Source organism: Phalangium opilio, unplaced genomic scaffold, assembly GCF_054372755.1.
Source record: "Phalangium opilio isolate 3A_F unplaced genomic scaffold, DU_Popi_V2 ptg000009l_1, whole genome shotgun sequence".
Lineage (NCBI taxonomy): Eukaryota > Metazoa > Arthropoda > Arachnida > Opiliones > Phalangiidae > Phalangium > Phalangium opilio.
This window is the reverse complement of record NW_028324146.1, coordinates 2,515,230-2,533,718: the sequence shown is the minus strand read 5'-3', so window position 1 is coordinate 2,533,718 and position 18,489 is coordinate 2,515,230. Positions and strand designations below refer to the sequence as shown.

Sequence of the window (18,489 nt, the reverse complement as noted above, 5' to 3'; positions counted from 1 at the left end):
TAGTTCAAATCTTAGTAAAAAAAAAGTGATTTTTCGAGCTATTATAGAGATTTTTAAATGTATTTCCCCTAGGTTTTAGAAGTGGTTTGGCTTTTCCGAAGGTTGGTTTCGTTAGCTCCTAGCCATTAAACCCATAAAGAACGTCCTACTCCAGGCCAGATGCATTGGATCTTCATGGAAAAATATTGGTTTTTAGTTCATCTGTGGAAACTCAACAGTGTTGAACTGTGGAAACTGAGTTGTGTTGAACTAGTTGCTGGTATTATCCGAATAGCAATTAAAAAAACAGACACTTCTTTGCTTTGCAATAAAAGGTTTATTTATCGAAATCAAATGTATATCGTTTGGCAAATGATGTTAAGTGCACAATTTGTAACCAAAATTAACACTCTGGGATGGTATCCCTTCATATAACAGGTAACAAATGAGTGCGCGCCTAAACGATATTCAAACCAAAAATGAAATATAATAGACTAATAAATCTAGACTGCCAGCTCTTATTGAACAAAAGTTGCCGTAATACAGCGCTTGAGACAACAAAATCTACTGGTTGAAACTGAACTGATAGTCTTTCTCTTTACAATAATTGGTCTAAGAAACGATCTGGCAACACTGGGGGAATAACAACAATCACCTTCGCACTCCACCCCTTTATGATTCCTACTTTCTAGCAGAGCTTTTGCATGCGATGGTGTCATTGCGCCCGGAAAAATCGCTAACACTACGAAACAAGCCACTAAGGTGGGCAAGCTTTAAGACATACTAACTCATACTCCTGATACTATTTGTATCTTCACCGACCAGTTTAGCTACTTTTCTTAATGCGTTGGTGTCTTGCCGGAGTAATTTGTATCGGATTTAATGCAGTTATCATTATAATCGCAATATCTTCAATTGTACAAACCTAATGACCTCAAGACATAGTGACCGCACTCACAAAGCATGTGTTTGTAACCCATTGCTTAACGGGCTTCATTAAGCCTTAGTTTTGTGTTGGTATATCAATTAGAGATATTGGGAATATCATTAATTTTTTCTACTGGCGACTGCAAATCCCTTAAAATTACCTCTGTAGTATGAAACATCCTCAAGTTTTGATAATTTATGCGCTAGGACTGTGTTTTCCGAACGTTGCAGGTTGTGAGACATTCAGATTATCGAGTTCATGCACAAAATGGAGGTGATATAATACGGAAAACGTGCCTACTAGTTATCTCATAGTCTCTGGTCTAATGAAAATGTTTAACAAGGGCTTTAAAATCATATTTTCACCAATTATTTTAGTCCTATGGGGCAAAGCGAAATATAGAAAATGTTCCAATTAAATCTCTCCAAATATATATATTTTTCTAATCGGTTTAAAAATGTGTCGCAAGCTCGAAAACTTCGGGAAACACTGCGTAAGAGAAATAGCTAAACTGGTCGCCGTAATTATGGTTTCCACCATATTTAATGTTGTATTAATGGCAACTCTTCTTCCATTAAGCTGGCAGTCTTGAAAAGATTAATCTATGCAAACATTAAACAATCCTGAAAGCAAATTTATTTCGACTTTGTGTCGATTAAACTGTTGGGCAGGAATTCAAATTGACGTTTCCTTCAGCCTTGACTTGACTCCATGGTCTAAGTCGGTCACTGGCGCCCTTCAACGACATGATTTTCATGCAACCGATGAACGGCTCGGAAGTTAGAATTCCCTTAACTTCCTCATCAGTCTCCGGAACTCCACCGAAGTAAAGGGGTTGCCTTGTCTCGGCCGAATTGGATCCCGTTTTACCGTATGCAGTTGTGGATTTGTCGTCCACCTTCAACACGATGACATTTTTTTGTTTTGCAACTAGAAAAAATGGAAATAAATTATAAATGCAATGTGATCACATTTGTTTGTCTATTAAGCCTTTATCAATTGGCATTTTTCACCAAGGCATTTTATAGAAGAAAGAATAAAAGCTTGTGAAACATTATAAATAACTTCTTAAGTAGCATAGTGACAATAAGTTTGGCACTTTCCCTTGTTGTAATACTAACTTTCATGTTGTATTAAGGTTTGTTTGCGTGTTAGGTGTTTTGCCTAAAAACTGGAAAATTAAAATAGCATGTTGATGTCAATTTTAAAAAACTGTATGGATGCAAGTAATTTTTAACTCGGAAACACCAAAATTGAGTTATATAATAACAGTACGAATGCAATTCGACGGCGGGTTTCGGTGTAAACATTTTTCAATCTCGAACTTGTGATTTGTCTAAACTGTCATAAAGGCGACCCATGCCATCCCATTGTGAAGTAGATATAGTGAATATAAACACCAAGAAGCACTATACTATGGTATAACTATCTAGGGATAGTGAGTATCGTAATTATTGTCATTATGTTCATTATCATACACTAAAGACAAGCCAATTTACTACTGTTTAATATATTTATAAACGATGAAGAACTTAAACTAATTAATTAAATACAATTACTTTTAATATAGTGCCAGTTGCCATCGCACAAAGAATGTTCGTCATCAAAGTTGAACTGGCTTGTGAAAGGTCCAGCTCCATTTTCAACTGTGAATGTGATGTTGCCTTCAACCATTTGTAGCACTAAGTAATCCACTTTTCCGTGCACTGATATCAAGACACCCGAATTGCTTCGCGGTTTTATTAGGATTTCAGCTTCCATTACTTGTCCAACGTAGAACGAGTCGTCTAACAATTACAAAACAAATTAATGAGTACAAACTACAGCAGGATACGTAATTCAATTTTTTCATTAAATCAATCTGGCTTAGAGCTCGGCATTTACTATCCATTATCCACAAATTGATGGATAACCGATTATTTATAAACGAAGTTGTAGATATAACACGATTTAACATGCAAGTTCTGTGGATAATTATCGAGTACGGAAAAGGATAAAATGACTTGGATAATGTTTAGATAATTCCTAGCTCTAATCTGGGTTCCTTAATCTTTGGCAAAACTCTCGTTTTTTCGAAAAATTAATAAAAAATTTAAAAAAAATCAGGCAATTTTAACCGATTTAAACCGTAAAAACCACCGGTAAAAACATTTACTAAAGGGTTAATCTCGCCCTCATTAGACACTTTTACTTGTTTTTCAGCAGATGACATATAGTGAATTGAGTCGTAAAAGTATAAGCTTGGTTTTTGGGTTGAAAAGAACATGTTTTATGGTTTTAGTTCTGGTTTATGAATGATTCCCCAACCCCAAGTCGACACTCTTAAGACTAAACTTGAGTCTGTACGATACATAAGTTAACAACATGAAGGTTCAAAGCCTGGTTTCTCTCCATGGTTAAAACTGGTCTGGCTGGTTCTTGCCAATCCTGTTAAAAACTTAATTTAAATTCGACACTTACGCATACTAATGTATCCTCCACCCGAATAGAAGAACGCTCCGTCTTCTACGTTATCCGAGCACCTTTCGACGTTGTTTGATACCCGAGGATTCTCTAGAGGATTTCCTTGAACTTTGACACCACGGATACAACCCGGGAATGATGTTAGGGATCCCTTTAGATGATAAAACGGTTTTACATCCATTATATTCCTTAACTTCGCAACTGGGTGTTGCCACAGATTTTCATTTCAAAAAAGTTTTTCCTGGCTTTCAACTAATACATTCTTTCCCCAGTGAACTTTTATTTGTAGAACAGTCAGCATGTTTAAATCATATTAGGACCATTAGTTAATAGTTCCTAATAATGGCTAAGACGCAAAAAAAGCAAAACTCTTATGCAAAAAAGGACAAGACTGGTCAAGACATCTAGTATTGCTCTTCAAGCACCCTTCTTAACGTCTTCATGTAATTTTTGCACAAGAGGTTACCGGCTTTGCTTCTTAGCGATAACTATATCAGGATACGAGACCAGTTTTTTTCTAAGGGCTGACTTTTCTAGCAACCCTGTTATAAGAAGGTGTCTTACCTCAACCATCTTAATCTTGTTTTTAACATCTCTGATGACGTTGTCCGTAAGACCTCCAACATAAAATGGCGATTGAATGTTAAGCGAAGTGGTGGCCATTTGAGATTCTCCCTCGAGATCTTCTTCTTCGTCATCGATCTTTAAGAATCCTCTTTTTCCTACTCTACTAAACGACACTTTGTGCCATTGTCCGTCATCGTAAGTTTCCTTACTGACTATTTCAGCGGGTCCCGTTCCACAACTAAAGACGTACACGATCTTAAAAAAAATGGCAAAACAATTAATATTTTAAATTTTTTCTAAGTGAAGTGTAATTGTAGCTTTTTTCGTATTTATACAAAAAATCATAACGAATTTTTCCAAATTGGAGCTATGTAAAAATGTTATTCATAATCGAGAATGTGGTTAGCTTATTGCTTTTTTGAATTATTGTTCAGTCAAAATTAGTTTGACCAAACTGTATGGTTGATACCAATAACAGATTTTTTAGAGTTGGTTTGGTTGAGTTGCTCAAGGAGGGGAACTGAGAACCTCTAACCTGTTTAAAACATCTTTTTCTAGATCCGTAACATGTTAGCTTAAGATTAACCCATAATTAAGCTTCGTATCAATAAGTGTCCATTTCCATTTCCATTAAACACAAACGCAACACCGGGTTGAATAAGAATTACGAGAAATTAATTTTTCTAAGACGACAGAGGATTATAAAATCATATTGGACTAATCCGTCAGATGGTACGGTACCACCATGCAGTACCATCTTCGTAAAGGGGTCTCTAAAAGCAACAGGCGGCTCCATTATCAACCCTAGCATTCTAGCTAATCTTCTGGACACGAATTTTACCTTGTAATTAGGTCCCATTGGTTCCTGCCTTTGGCTAAACTAGCTTTAACAAGCTTAACCACTGCGCGGTAGATAAGCCACCTTTAAGGGGCACCATCGGAGCCACCCTTTAGTTTAAGAATACCTAATACCTTCTTTAATATTATTTGAATATTACATTATTTTGTACGTTCGTTCAGCTAACTTTATTCGACGTACTGCACGATTGCTATGAACAATACTTCAAAACATTCGAAAAGATTGTGGATTGATCGATTAAAGGCTCTTTCAGACGATCCAACTTTTTGACCCAGCTCGATGGGTCAAAAAGTTGTATCAACTTGCCCAACTTTTGTAGGGAAAAGTGAAATAAATCCTTCCTATTCACACGACTAAACTTTTACCGCCAAATGGAACTTTTTAAGCTCCACCTACCTTGGCACTTATGAAATAACCCTTGAAAAAGGTTTTTTTTTGTAATTCATTTTGATTGGCTGGAGAAATGAACTTAAAAAGTTGAGTCAGCAAAAATTGGATCACTGATCCAATTTTTCCTAGCCAACTTTTTTGGTGACTCAACTCATCCAGCTTCTATTCACACGATCCAACTAGTTGGGTCAACTCGAGTTGGATCGTCTGAAAGAGCCTTAACTGTAATGAAATTACCTGGGAATCTCTGATGAAGAGACCAACGAAGTCATCGTGAGATGAACCACCAACATAAAATAAGGTTCCATTTTGACGAGATGTTTTAAACTCGAGCTCGAAGTCGGAACTTTCTAATAACCTCCCAATAATATCGCTCTTCATAAAATACTGATGATTGCTAGTACTCGTCCTTCCAAAACGAAGACCGTATTCTTCGGGAATATTTTCTTCTGCCGGTTCTAATGGCAAAGCGCATGTTTTTTCAACATATTCCGTCGTTGTCTCCACTTCTTCCGGAGGCGTTGTGTCTTTATCCTCGTCCGGCCTATATACTTCAGGTGGTGAAGTGATGGACTCATAATCTGATTAAATTTAAAATAATTTTAAATTTGAGAGACAAATTACCATATTAACAAATTTTGATTGATAAAATAAAAAATTCTTCTACGAATAATTTTAAAAACCAAATTGTATTCAGATTTTATCGATAAATTAAAATTTCCGTCTCCGACCGAATGCGTAACACACAGCCTCCCCGACATGTAATAGCTATTTTTAAGGTGTTAATCGTAGTATGGAGAGTAGGCGAAAATTAATACGCGAACTTTGCTTTGTGATTTCATTAATTTGTTGGAAAAACGGCATAAAGGGTGGAAAGGTGTAGGTGTCATACAGAGATATAATTTGTAAAGAAATGAAATTAGTAGTCGCAATACCATTAATTGCAGAAACAAAATAAACCCAAGTCATTGGTAACCGGTCTTAAAAGCTTGTCTTCGTAACATTTTGTTTAAATAACTACATTGAACCTTTTTCACTGCCAGGTTTTGAATAGAAATAAACTCAAGTCAAATAGTGGTAATGGCTACAAATTGAACTTATTTACTAGCGCCTTACACATCCCTACATAGCATCAACGACTTATTAGAAGTATTTAGACGGGTCGCAGGGGTCGTTCGCGCCCCTAAAGACCGACACAGGAAGGGAAATTACAACCACCAACAATGTAGACCTTATTTCAGAAGTGTGAGAAATCCGAAAATCCCACTACTTGGATATTTTCAAATAGTCGTTCGGGACAAATACCGAAAATATAAAAATGCCAGCCTTTACAAAATACTAATGTTTATTATTATCGAATACGTACCATCTGTTGTATAAACTTGAGTCACATCTGCATCATCTGTACTTTTGGATTCTTGAGTATCAGTGACTGGCTTCAATGTAACAGCGGGCGTATGACTTTCTGAGAAAGGACACTGTTCTAAGTTGATACCCTTTTTATTTCGACTGCTAGCGAAATTCTGGAACTCATCGTTGAGCGTAACATCTCCCATGCACCCTTTGAAACTAGGTAAGGCGTCAACGGCCTCTTCGTTGACATCGTAAGAGTTAGGGACACCTCCAAAATAAAACGGGGCGCTAATAGAGAGAGGTGAACCGTCGCCCGTTCCTTCCAAATTATGCTGATCATCTATATGCAACCTTAGAGTTGAATCTAGCCTGGTGGCTAAAACGTAATGCCATTCTTTGTCGTCTAGTCGAACCTGTTAAAGAGTAACAAATTGATTTGGCGGATTTCAAATAACAAGTAAATGTATAAATATAGCTTCATCAACTTGTTCAAAAAGTACCCATGGGGTCACTGTGAACGTTACGCGATATAAAAGATCATCATAATAATTAAGAAAACTTCAACTTTTTATCAAAGTAGGGGTTTCAAAGATACAGGCTCAGGGCCATTGTCGATCCCAGTGCGTTTAGACGCAGATGGAAACATCAATAAAGCTACTTGAATTTTATATATAGTTTTGTTTTAAATTGATTGGGTGGGCACATAAATATTTATCTACCTCGCAAATAAATGTAGTTTTTAAATAAAACATTATGTTCTAAAAATTTGCGTAAGAATCACGTTGTATACTTCAATTTAAAAGGCCGATAAAGAGCACATCAGCCAAGTATAAGTTTTCAATGGCGCGTTTATGCCTTGAGATAAATTGTGTAGTTACGTTTAAAAAACTAATGTACTTACATTTGATCTAATTTCGCCTCCAGGTTCGCTTTTCAATACAAGATTTCCATCAATTAAAAGAAGCGTGAAGTAACTACTTTGGTCTTGACTAGCGGCGTAAAACAAGATACCGTTCGGATCATCGGTTTTAAACTTAAATGTTATTTCTACGTAACGTTGGTTAAAATCGCTCTTCCTTGGCATAGCGATATAGGCGTCTGATGACTTGTTATTGAAGTAAACAGTTCTAACCACCTGTTTGAAAAAGAAAATAAATAATTACCCAACATGATACTCACTAAAAAGAAATAAGCTTGTCCGCACATTCAAGGAATTCATGAACTACTAAACCCCTATCATACCAATTACCATTTCTGGGACCGAAACCAATATATATCAGGAAATATCTCAGTGTGTTTTTAAAATTCAAATTAGATTGAGGTTTTAGAGAAAAAAATGACATTTGCCAATCGCGTAACGGCCTGCCTTTTGGTTAACAAAATTCCCGTGGCATGCTCATTGTCGAATGCAATTTAAAACAAATTTTCATAGAAATTGTGAGCGTTGTCACGATCATGGCGCGAGATATAGAGTGCGCTACGAAAATTCTGTTAAAAAGGTGGCAGGGCGTTACGTGTTTGGTAATAAATAAGAGCCAATTTCAAATTATGTACGAAATCCCAAACTAATTGTAATTTGAAATCATTCGAAGGTATTTACTATGCAGATATCGTTTGCAAAACGTACGAAAAATATTCCGGTACATTTAAACCAAAAGTTGGGGCGATAAGCCTAAAACTCATTTTAATTTTAAAACTCCATGAGAAACCGTAACCAATCAGCGACTGTGAAACCACGTTACACTCTCAGATCTATATTCGCGGTTTCTAATTGGTTAGTTCTCTATGCCTGTTTTTATAAAAATTACACGCTTCCTTTATCAAAAATTAGTACTAGTCCTAGCACCTCAACTGTACCAAATGTTTTGAAACTTTACATAAATTTAATTTGGTAAGATTTGATATTAGCTTCGATGTTATTTTATAAATTTAAAGCGATTAAAATGGTTTTACAGACATTGACCCCATTTAAAACACACAAAATGCAATTACAATTGCTCTATTAGCTGCTGAGAAAAACGCTTTTGGGAAAATAGTTATATTAATCCTTACCGTTTCTGGGCATCCACTAACTGCGCCCAACAATTCTTTGGTATTTTCATTTAAGTTAAAGAGTTTGTTTGAGATCTGTACATCATCTATGCATCCTTCGAAAGACGTTAGCTTAAGGTTTTTGGTTAATCTGCAATGAAAAATATGATGAAGTTAGAATCAATCAAACATTTCCTTTCGAATAAACAAATCTTTTGATTAGTAATGTTATGCGGTTTAAATCACTTTGGGGACATTTTAGAAAAGAACGACACAATTATGAAATTGTCTTGCTATAGTTATGATATCAAATGCAGCACGAACAGGTGAAAAAACACAAGTCCCAAGCTAGGGATCTATTCTACCTCAAGGCAACACAGCTATGATATCATCAGCCTCTCAAACTATGTTATACCACTAGTTTCGAAATATTATCAATTTTTAAATTAACTCTCAATTTTTATATTTTCGTATAATTTAAACTTTGGTGGGCGAAATGAGACACAACTATCCACTTAACCTAAAACGCTGGTAGTCATTGGATTTTCTACACTGGCATAAATAAAATTATGACAATGTATTTCACACTTCCAATTGTTTTACTGCTAAAGTTCTCAGGGAAGGTTATGCTAAAGTTCTCAAGGTAGGTTTGTTCCAATGTTATGGTTAAGGTTGTTTGCATAAGCATATGCTTATGGTGTTTGTCTTTAAACGGGAACATAAGCAACTTCTTGGCAACTTTAAAAACCGATTTATCCATTGGTGTTTATACCTTTTAACCCTGCCTCACAAGAGGTGGATGTAGAGCTCGGCTTTTTCTATCCATTACACATAAATTGGTGGATAACCAATTATTTATACACAAAGTTGTGGATATAATACGATTTAGCATACAGGTTCTGTGGATAATTTTCGATTATGGATAAAGATAAAATAACGTGGATAATGGATAGATAATACCGAGCTCTAGGTAGATGCTACCAAATAGCAAATAACAAGTTACTTTACCGGAAATTGTTTTGCTCAGAAACACTCCCATTAACGTATTTTATTTCATAATAATGTTAATACGACACTTACGCTACTTTCACTCCTAATAACAAGAGTGATCAAATAATTACTTACTTTGTTCTCTTTCGTTTCTTATATCCTCCAATATAGATTATATCAGATGTCTCAAGTATTTCATCCCTGCCTGGAACTTTTATATCGGCAATTTCCTGCCCATCAATCTGTGTAACGCGTTTGGTTATTAGGATCGTTAACTAATATAACAAGTCTAAGTTTGAAATTACTTTCAAATAGGCCTCTCTCTTTTCTCTGCTGGCCTCGAGGATGTGCCATTCCCCATCATTTACTTTATTTGGCGAAACTATTTCTTCCTCACCTTCTCCCAAGTTCATTTTCATTTTAAATAAGCCTTCGTCTATTTCTAGCAAGAAATAGTCATTCTGAAATTAAAATATTTTGAAAATGTTAGTTATCTTCAAATAAGTCAAAGTTCTGATTGACCGAGTCATAATTAACGCCCAGCCCAAACCACTGTACTTAAACTTAAATTTTGCGGGGTCCTTGCTCTTAATTGGTACATACACATTATGAAAGATTTTTCCAATCCGCGGGCAGAAATGTAATAAACCTTTATGTAATAACGTCCGCGCTTTTCAACCGATTCCTGCGTATTGAGCATACTGGTTCTCTCTATATATACTATAGACGGGTTTATAACGAGGGCCTTTAAATTTTCATTTCCAAAAAGTGGGCCCTCATTCGATCGTTAAGTTTTGCATCAAAACATTTTTAGGAACGAAATATAAAAAAAGTCTATCGTATACGGTATACACTTCCCGTTTTAAGAATTTTATAATTTGCAGTACTCTAACTCATAGGAACCAGTTGGAAAACTTAATTGCTCGAATCTTCTTAAATAATATAATTAAATACATTGTTCGAACATAAAATATCAATACATATAATACATATTTTATACGCTCTTTCCAATAAAACAGATGAAAATTTTATTCCCGTAACTTTCGATTAAGGTCTTTATTATCAGCAGAAGTGAGATGAGACTAGAAGTACTGAGCTAACCAAATTCTTCACTCGGCGAAAGTGAATATTCTTGATAGCACACCAACGTTTGGCCCTCTAGTGGCGGTTTCAAAATTTCCCCTCCAAAACGAGAGACGCTCGCGGTGGTAGACGGCCGAACTAGATTCAAGCACCGGCATCCGTGTTTCGCCGCTTTAGGTTGAGGGGAAGGGGGTAAGAAATTTTTTGGAACTCGACCAATTTTTTTCTCTCTAGCGTAGGCGCGATTGAAGCGGCGTAAAATCCTCAAATTTGATCACTAATGCCAGGATCTATTACCAATGCTAGAGCCCTTCACTTCTAGTCTCTTCTCACTTCTGTTATCAGGTTTTATATACGTACCTCATTTCCAATAAGGAAAAGAACTCCCTTGGCGGCATACGTTTTGAACTTCATTGACACGTAAGTGTCTCTAGCAAAATTCAATTCCTTCTTGGGCAGAATAGCGTATCCCGTTCCATCGAACTTGAGACCAGTTGATGTTTCGACAATGATCAGTTTATCTCTGTCTTGACATCCGTCAAGATTCTCGGCATTTTGGAAGTTCCATGGGCCAACCGGAACGTTACCAAATTCCAAGCTTTCGATACAACCTTCGAAACGACGAGCTTCAACTGCCGATGGAAGCTAAAGAAATGAGAAATGTGTCCCATTAATGGATTATAATTTTTTAAACTTTAAATCAATTTCTCTAGTCTATTCCTTAAGATAGTGTGCGGGCTTATCGCTGTCAATGTTCCTGTACACCGATTACGGATTGCGTGTAATTATTTTGCCACTGTCAATGGCAGGGCTTTTAAAGATTACGCGTAATCAACTTAGTGCAGTCAAAGGTACAGTCGTGTACACAGATTACATTGGATGACTGGCTCCTAGATTACTATCTTAGCAATCAAAACTGCACAATTACCTCAATATCGTCCGGTACACCTCCCAAATAGAACTTGGAACCTTGCTGATCAATGTTAAAAACTGTGTGAACTCCTTGCAAAGACACTCGCTCAACCACGTCCGCTTCATCTTCCGTTTTCACCGTCACTTTGACAATCTTGGCCATTCTAGACATTTTAAAAATGCAAAAGTTTTTTAATTTTCTAGTTTAATAGTAGAAAGGTCCATCTCGCGAAATACAACTGGCAAAAGAAAAAAAACCTAAAAGTTGTTTCTATTTTGAAATTCACGCACTTTACAAATCATGTCTAGAAAGATTACACTTGATTTCACGAATATTAAGGTATTAACCTTAATATTCGTTGAATTAAAATATTTTTGGTTCCGTTTTAAATTTTGAAATTTTCGGCGCTTTCACAACTTTACGTGCTTTCAGAATACATAAAACATTCATTATGCCTTAGTTCCAAAATATACTTCTATGTACAGTACAATGGCTAGTGAATATGCTGATAACAATAGACTTTTATTATAGAAGATTTAAAAATAGTCATTACCTTTCAACAATCACTTGATGCCATTCATTATCCGCCACGTCTCTGCTGACTAGAATTTGAGTAGTGTCACCACCGAGGTTCACGTGAACCAAAACGAAACGTGCTCTGACTTCAATGGACAAAAACTCCTCCTAAAGTAGATAAATTTTCTTTTTAGACTAATGCGAAAGAAGGTGTTTCCACACATTCGGTATTCGGGGAGTCCCGAGCTAGTAGTTGGGATGGGTTAAATATGTCTAAAGGCACAAACCCATCCCGAATTATTAGCGTCGCCAAATAAAAGGGAACGAATATTCGCCTCGATGTGTCAATGCTCGACAATGTGTAAGAGGCGAAGATTCGCCAGATAATTCTAGTATACTGGGCACTTTTATAAATTGATGATAAAGTCAATATTCGTGTTCAGCTACTTTAAAGTAGCTAAATTCAACAATAATACTTTATCGAATTTTTTTTAGATTAGGTAGGCTAGGACAGTCGAGGTTATGGGGTTGTGCCGTTAAGCACTGGTTTGGTTCCTTGAATAAATTCTTTGTTCTGTTTGTCGCTTTTTGGGTGCTGATGACGTATAAAGGCTTTATTTTCAATTTAAGAAGTGTTTAGTAAACTAGAGTTGCTCCCAATTCGCAATTGAAAAATAACAAAAATCTAAGAATGTGCGTACTTTTCTGTCGTCGCTCTTCAAGTTTCCAATGTAGGCTAATAAACCATTGCTCTTTTCAGTTTTGAAATACATTGAGACTTGAGTATGAGCGGCAGCTTTTTCTTTCTTCATTCCGTCAGGATTTCGAATTTCCAAAGTCGTGGATTCATTGAATTTTATTCCCAATTTTATCTGAAATGATTTTTAAGTATGAAATCCCGCAACTTTATATAAAAAGCTTGACGGAAAAACTTACAGAATTGGCTTGTTGTCTGGCTAATGCTACTTTATGCTTCAAACCGGCGATTCTGGCTCCAATATCGGGGATAAGTCTTTCGTTTCTCTCGGCAACTGGTCTCAAACTTTCAATTTTATCATAAATAACGGGTATTGTTTCTCGAACTCTGTTGACTAAATATGAAGTGATGTTAGTGTTAAATTTAAATAGCTTCATAAAGGGTTGCCACAAAATTTCTATTTCCGGATCATCAAATTCCTAGCTGACTTTTCCGGGTTTTCATTAACTAAACCTTTGATTTTCACAAACATTTTCAATGTTAACAGTATAATTTTGGGAATTCAATTTTCATAATAAACTATTAAGAAAATTATGTTTTAAAACTCATACATCTAACGTTGAACATTAAAGTTAAGTTAAGCTGAAGAACTTTTCAAAATGAAATACATCCATCACTTTTGTTCGATATTTTTGGGCCCCTTTAACTTTCCAGACTGTTCCTTGACCTTTTAGACCCATTTTCAAATTCCGCAAAATTTGCTAAAACCTTTAAAACTACCGAATTTTAAGTAATCTTTTGGTCTGTTTTCAAATTTCCTAACATATCCAAGTTTTCCAGTAACTGTGGCAACCCTGACAGAACTTACTGTAGTTGTTGGATTGTTTTATGGCTTGACTGATATCTTCATGGTAACGCTCCATGTCTGAACCCTTATTTTCTTTGTCGGAAAGTTCCAAACTGTCCAAAAATTCTGTAGTCCTTTTATCGTTATCAAGTGCTCTTCCTGAAGCTACTTTAGCTTCAATAGCGTATTTCTCAATTGAACCTGGAAAATATTTAACGTTTCCTTGTACTAAAGCTAGTTTCGCTCTGGTAAGTCCCACACTAGAGGAGAATTAAAACAGAATCCCGCCGTTTGCCAAACTTTTTAAGTTAAAGTGAAGTATTACAGTATTTCCAAACTAAGAGACGCATTAAATCTGTTTTAAGACTTCGCGTATGAACAGACTACCCCTGCATCGTTATTCTGGACTAACGAATATTAGGTTCGTACTTATACTACGTATAATCGATCGCATTGTGTATTTTCAAGGTGTTACATACGTCATTAACTGACGTATTGAAAACAGGTTTTCATAGATGATGCTGAAATAACAGAAATTCTGTCCGACTCAACTTTACGTTCCCATCATGGTCTTTACCCAAAATATTTTGCATCTATCCCTATTTGCCGAATTTTAGTCATTTTATTATTGACGAGTTGAAATGAAGCTTTAGATTTTCAAGGCAAACCAGTAACAGTTGTCAAAGATTGAATAAAAACTTCCCACTCTCAAATCGGAAAAGCAAAAATTACCTTTAGGAAACCTATCTAGATCCCTTTCAACCAACTTCAGACCACGGTCAGCTTCATTATTCGCATCCATTAGGTTGGCCACTTCCGTCTCCTTCTGGTTGAAATTCGGTTTCAGTTCTGCCAATATACAAATTAAATTGATTGAAATGAATAGGATTTGATTTTAAATTTAAATCAAATTAAACATCAGACAGTGAGGCACTGGATATGAAAGCTTCCCTAGAACGATGTTTATAGCAAATGTTGCCTGCTGTGGAGCCTAATTTCCTACATACCAATTTTACCTCGCCAAATACAGAAACCAATAGGAACTACTCCAAGAGGGTAGAGCTAAAACTAACCTTTGCAAAACTTAGCGGACTAGTTAATACCATTAATAGGAGCATCTAGTGGAATTTGCTTTAACTAAACCAAATCTTGTTTTCTAACTTTTTTGGTCGACCAATCAGCGATCTGCTATATGGCCTTATCTTTTCCCCCACTCAGTCGGAAAAAATTCGGCTCTTGAGGTAATCGGGTTAAATTAGATTGTTTTGGGAGGTCTTTAAGTGTAGACTGGGAAAATGTAATTAGTTTGTCCGTGTACTCTCGCTAGTAATGATAGGTAAATTTTCCCCTAGAAAACCCGAACACCGTAAATATTTCAACGATCTCCTTCCCTCTTCACTTTCTGTTATTTGTTAAGGCTAAAACGAATTGTTTGAACCCACCATTATAAACTTTATTTCTGAGTTCTTCAGCTTCCCTCAAAAGTTCGGTACTATTTATTCCTGAATCAGAGACTTCTTCCAGAAGTCCGTCAGTCTTGAAATTAAAATATTTTATTATACAATACTTCGAATGACCAAAATTTTCGATATCCAATTTTTAAAATTACGCTACATACTTTTGGAAATAGATCACTCGAAGCATTTAAAGAATCTCTGGCAGATTCTTCCGCTTTTTCTATTTCATCCACAATTTTTTGATAGGCTGTTGCAGCTGAGGTTTCTTTGGTGTCAACGATCAGACTTCGTAGCTTGTCGGCTTCCGCTTTCAATTTGTCAGCATGCGCAATGGCTTCGTCAACCAGAGGTCGTACATCATATAACTCGTCATCTCGCTCCCTGACGTACGCTCTTAGTTTCTCTACTTCCTCTTCCAGTTTTTCCAAATCCGCTTTTAATCTCGTCTACAAATGTTTTTAGAAAAAATAAAATTTTGGAATTTTTGCACCAAACTGTTGCCCAATAATGTTATTAGCATGAAAGAAACTTTAAATACCTCATATGCAAATCCCGCATCTTTAATAAACTGTTTTGCTTGCTCTAAGAGATCTTCAGCTGTCTTAAGCGTTTCATCAATCATTGTGGATGATGTTTCAATATTTTGAATGTCACCCTAAGAAATTCAATAGAATATCAGATTATTTTGCAAACGCTGATTATCAACCGAAAAAGCCGTGTTTAAAGGAAAGTCATTTTTATTGTAAGAGTATATAAATCAATGAATAATTAAAATTGGAACTATACATCCTTCTGCAATATTAAAGAATCCAGTTTTCTTACTGGGCACTTCGCGAATATTACATCAGAGGGGCATAAACCACTATTACTAGTACCACTTCCGCCAATAGGGTTTAACTATTAGACTAAGAGGTCTAACACCTAGAGTTCAGTAGAAAAATTTAATTGCTTTAATCTTCTTAAATATTGCAAAACACATGTTTCCAATTTCAAAAACTCATTAATAAGTTCATAAGATATGTTCCATAAGTTTGTCACTGGTTACTGAGAGCTTGTCATGAAGCTACTTAGGTGAAACGTCATAGATTATTGTAAAGCGACGCCTGGTGAGTCGCTGTCAAAGGCTTAGTAAATAAGAAGCAGGACTGCAAAACCGAGTGTAGACAATTCTCGCTTGTTGTTCAACTTGTTCTCGAACTAGCTCTCAGCAAGTCTCTAGCATTACGAAGTATAGGTAACTGTGTCATACTTATGCAACATATCCAATAATATTATGTACTAATTGAAGCACAGATCATCGGAGCTTATTTTACATTCACTCTTAATGCAATTGAAATGTTTATCTGTCCTATTTACATTTCTTAATTCGTAATTTTTTTCGTACCCTTAAAGGAGTGGCTCTGCTATTATCGATGATATCCAAGGCTTCGTTAGCTTTGTTCTTCGACTGGAAGCTGTAATCTCGTAGTTCTCTCAGAAGTTCGTTCAATCTGTCAAGATCTCCTCTCAATCTCTCGTAACTATCACGATTGAATGAAGTAGGTTCACCGAATAATTTCACTTGTTCCAAAACTGTAGCCAAAAACCATACTTTAAAGTTAACAATGGCAAAATATGTTTCTATAATCCTAATACATTTTGATGCATATTATACCAGAAGTAGAGAATACACGAATTAAATGAATTGTCGCGTGTTAATCCATCCTTTAACTTTGGATAGAAACATTTTTTAACCGAGTACAATTTGCAGGGTTGCCAAAAAACGTTTCTCATTAAAATTTCCTGATTTTGCCTGACTTTTCCCGTTATTCTCTTAGACCAAAAAGCCTAAACGTTGTATGTTGGAGTTTCAGTGAAATTTTAAAATTCCTTATTTTTACAAGTTTTTCATAAATTCTGTCAACACTAATAGAGACTACTGTATTATTTGCATTATTTCCACAACTTAATATTACAATACTTCTGGTAATAAGGTTTTGAGCAGTTTTTATGATACCACATAATTGATTTCGAAAATTATTGGATTTTAGGAAAAAAAGGATTTTCATGTTAAATGGCAGGCGACATCTCTAAAGCTTAACGATACTTATCCCAAGTATTACGATACACCCAATTTGATGCCAAAAAATGCTCAAGTCCTTATATTTCATGCATAATTAAAATAAAAGTTTTGCCACGTACGATCTTGCGCGAGTTGCGCCTCTTCCATGGACTCATTTCTATTTTGTTCAAAATCACGAGCGACAATTTGATCTAAGAGTCTTTGAGCTTCTTCGATGATGCGATCAATGTTTGGTCCCATGCCTGATATCAAGCCTTCCGCCAGTTTCTGGACATCGTACACGCTTTGTTGGGCTTTGCGACCAGCTTCACTAACGAGTTTTTCAACTTCCAAAGCTTCGATACGAGTGGCGTCTGCATTTTGCGCTTCTTTGTCGGCGCTGTCTTTTAAGGCATTTCCCTGTAAGCGATTAAAGATCGAATTGAATAAAAATGCAGTGTGATATTAAGGAGCAATAATATATGCGATTAAGAAGTTTTTGAGTAGGAAATAGTTTTCTTTACATTGTAAGCTTAATTCAATATTAGATAGATTTAACTTTAGAAGTAGGAATGGAGAACAGAGTAATGTGGGCGCGCGTCAAAGTCCCGTACCCCCTTCCACGGGACGGAGGGGTATGAAAGAAGAGGCGGGTCATAGCGACAGAGGTAGAAAGGAATTACGTATTTTTCACCGTCCCCGTCAGCAACGTTATCAAAACGAACTTTACGTGAGCCAATAAGATAAATTAATTTTTTCATTACGTGTTGTGGGGAGGGGCTCTTTACTGGCCTATGAGTCGAGCTGAATTAAATACTAACCGTTCTCCATTCCTACTTCTAAAATTAAATATATCCCTGGTATAAAACAAAGAACCGATAATTACGTGTCTCATAACGCGGTTTACGTTGATCTCGAGATCCTCTAAGTCAGCAACAAGAGGACTCAAATTGAGAAGTGAAGGATCATTAATGAACTCGTCGACGATTGGCTTTATTTATGGAAAAGGATTATAAATTTCAAAATTATAAAACTGATAGCGGATCAATTCCGAAAGTGACACTAAAACGCAGTTACCCGTAGTTCATTGACAGTATTGTTGACATATTCCAATCTCTTGTACGTAAAGTATGAACCGGAAATATCTCCAAGTTCATCTCTGACGGGATCGATTAACCTTCGAAGTTCGTCAGTTCCATCCAAAAGAGAATGAACGCAAGGACCACATTCTGTACAAAATTAAATTAAATGTCTTGTCCCTCAATTGCTTAGAAGTACACATTTCGTCATGAAAATTACGGTTAAAATTATAATATTGTTATAATAAAACAAAGTGCTTTTTAAATTAATATTTAAGTGGCTATGATATTAGGTT

At 35.9% G+C, this 18,489-nt stretch overlaps 1 protein-coding gene across 1 annotated transcript in view; it reads right to left on the bottom strand.

The window, feature by feature from the left end:
• Positions 1 to 293: 293 nt before the first annotated feature.
• Positions 294 to 18,489, bottom strand: part of LanA (laminin subunit alpha) — a 46,791-nt gene continuing 28,595 nt past the window's right edge. The window contains exons 34-57 of the mRNA XM_089846288.1: positions 18,192 to 18,343; positions 18,001 to 18,105; positions 17,255 to 17,534; positions 16,458 to 16,645; positions 15,612 to 15,728; positions 15,235 to 15,519; positions 15,059 to 15,152; positions 14,349 to 14,465; positions 13,638 to 13,817; positions 13,009 to 13,163; positions 12,774 to 12,944; positions 12,110 to 12,240; positions 11,572 to 11,719; positions 11,004 to 11,288; positions 9,866 to 10,021; positions 9,696 to 9,802; positions 8,592 to 8,721; positions 7,441 to 7,674; positions 6,553 to 6,952; positions 5,424 to 5,767; positions 3,935 to 4,192; positions 3,368 to 3,521; positions 2,467 to 2,694; positions 294 to 1,837 (exon numbers count right to left, since the gene is read on the bottom strand). Coding sequence (XP_089702414.1) covers positions 1,563 to 1,837; positions 2,467 to 2,694; positions 3,368 to 3,521; positions 3,935 to 4,192; positions 5,424 to 5,767; positions 6,553 to 6,952; positions 7,441 to 7,674; positions 8,592 to 8,721; positions 9,696 to 9,802; positions 9,866 to 10,021; positions 11,004 to 11,288; positions 11,572 to 11,719; positions 12,110 to 12,240; positions 12,774 to 12,944; positions 13,009 to 13,163; positions 13,638 to 13,817; positions 14,349 to 14,465; positions 15,059 to 15,152; positions 15,235 to 15,519; positions 15,612 to 15,728; positions 16,458 to 16,645; positions 17,255 to 17,534; positions 18,001 to 18,105; positions 18,192 to 18,343 — 4,694 coding nt within the window. The 3' untranslated portion in view covers positions 294 to 1,562. The remainder of the gene's footprint in view (positions 1,838 to 2,466; positions 2,695 to 3,367; positions 3,522 to 3,934; positions 4,193 to 5,423; positions 5,768 to 6,552; positions 6,953 to 7,440; positions 7,675 to 8,591; positions 8,722 to 9,695; positions 9,803 to 9,865; positions 10,022 to 11,003; positions 11,289 to 11,571; positions 11,720 to 12,109; positions 12,241 to 12,773; positions 12,945 to 13,008; positions 13,164 to 13,637; positions 13,818 to 14,348; positions 14,466 to 15,058; positions 15,153 to 15,234; positions 15,520 to 15,611; positions 15,729 to 16,457; positions 16,646 to 17,254; positions 17,535 to 18,000; positions 18,106 to 18,191; positions 18,344 to 18,489) is intronic.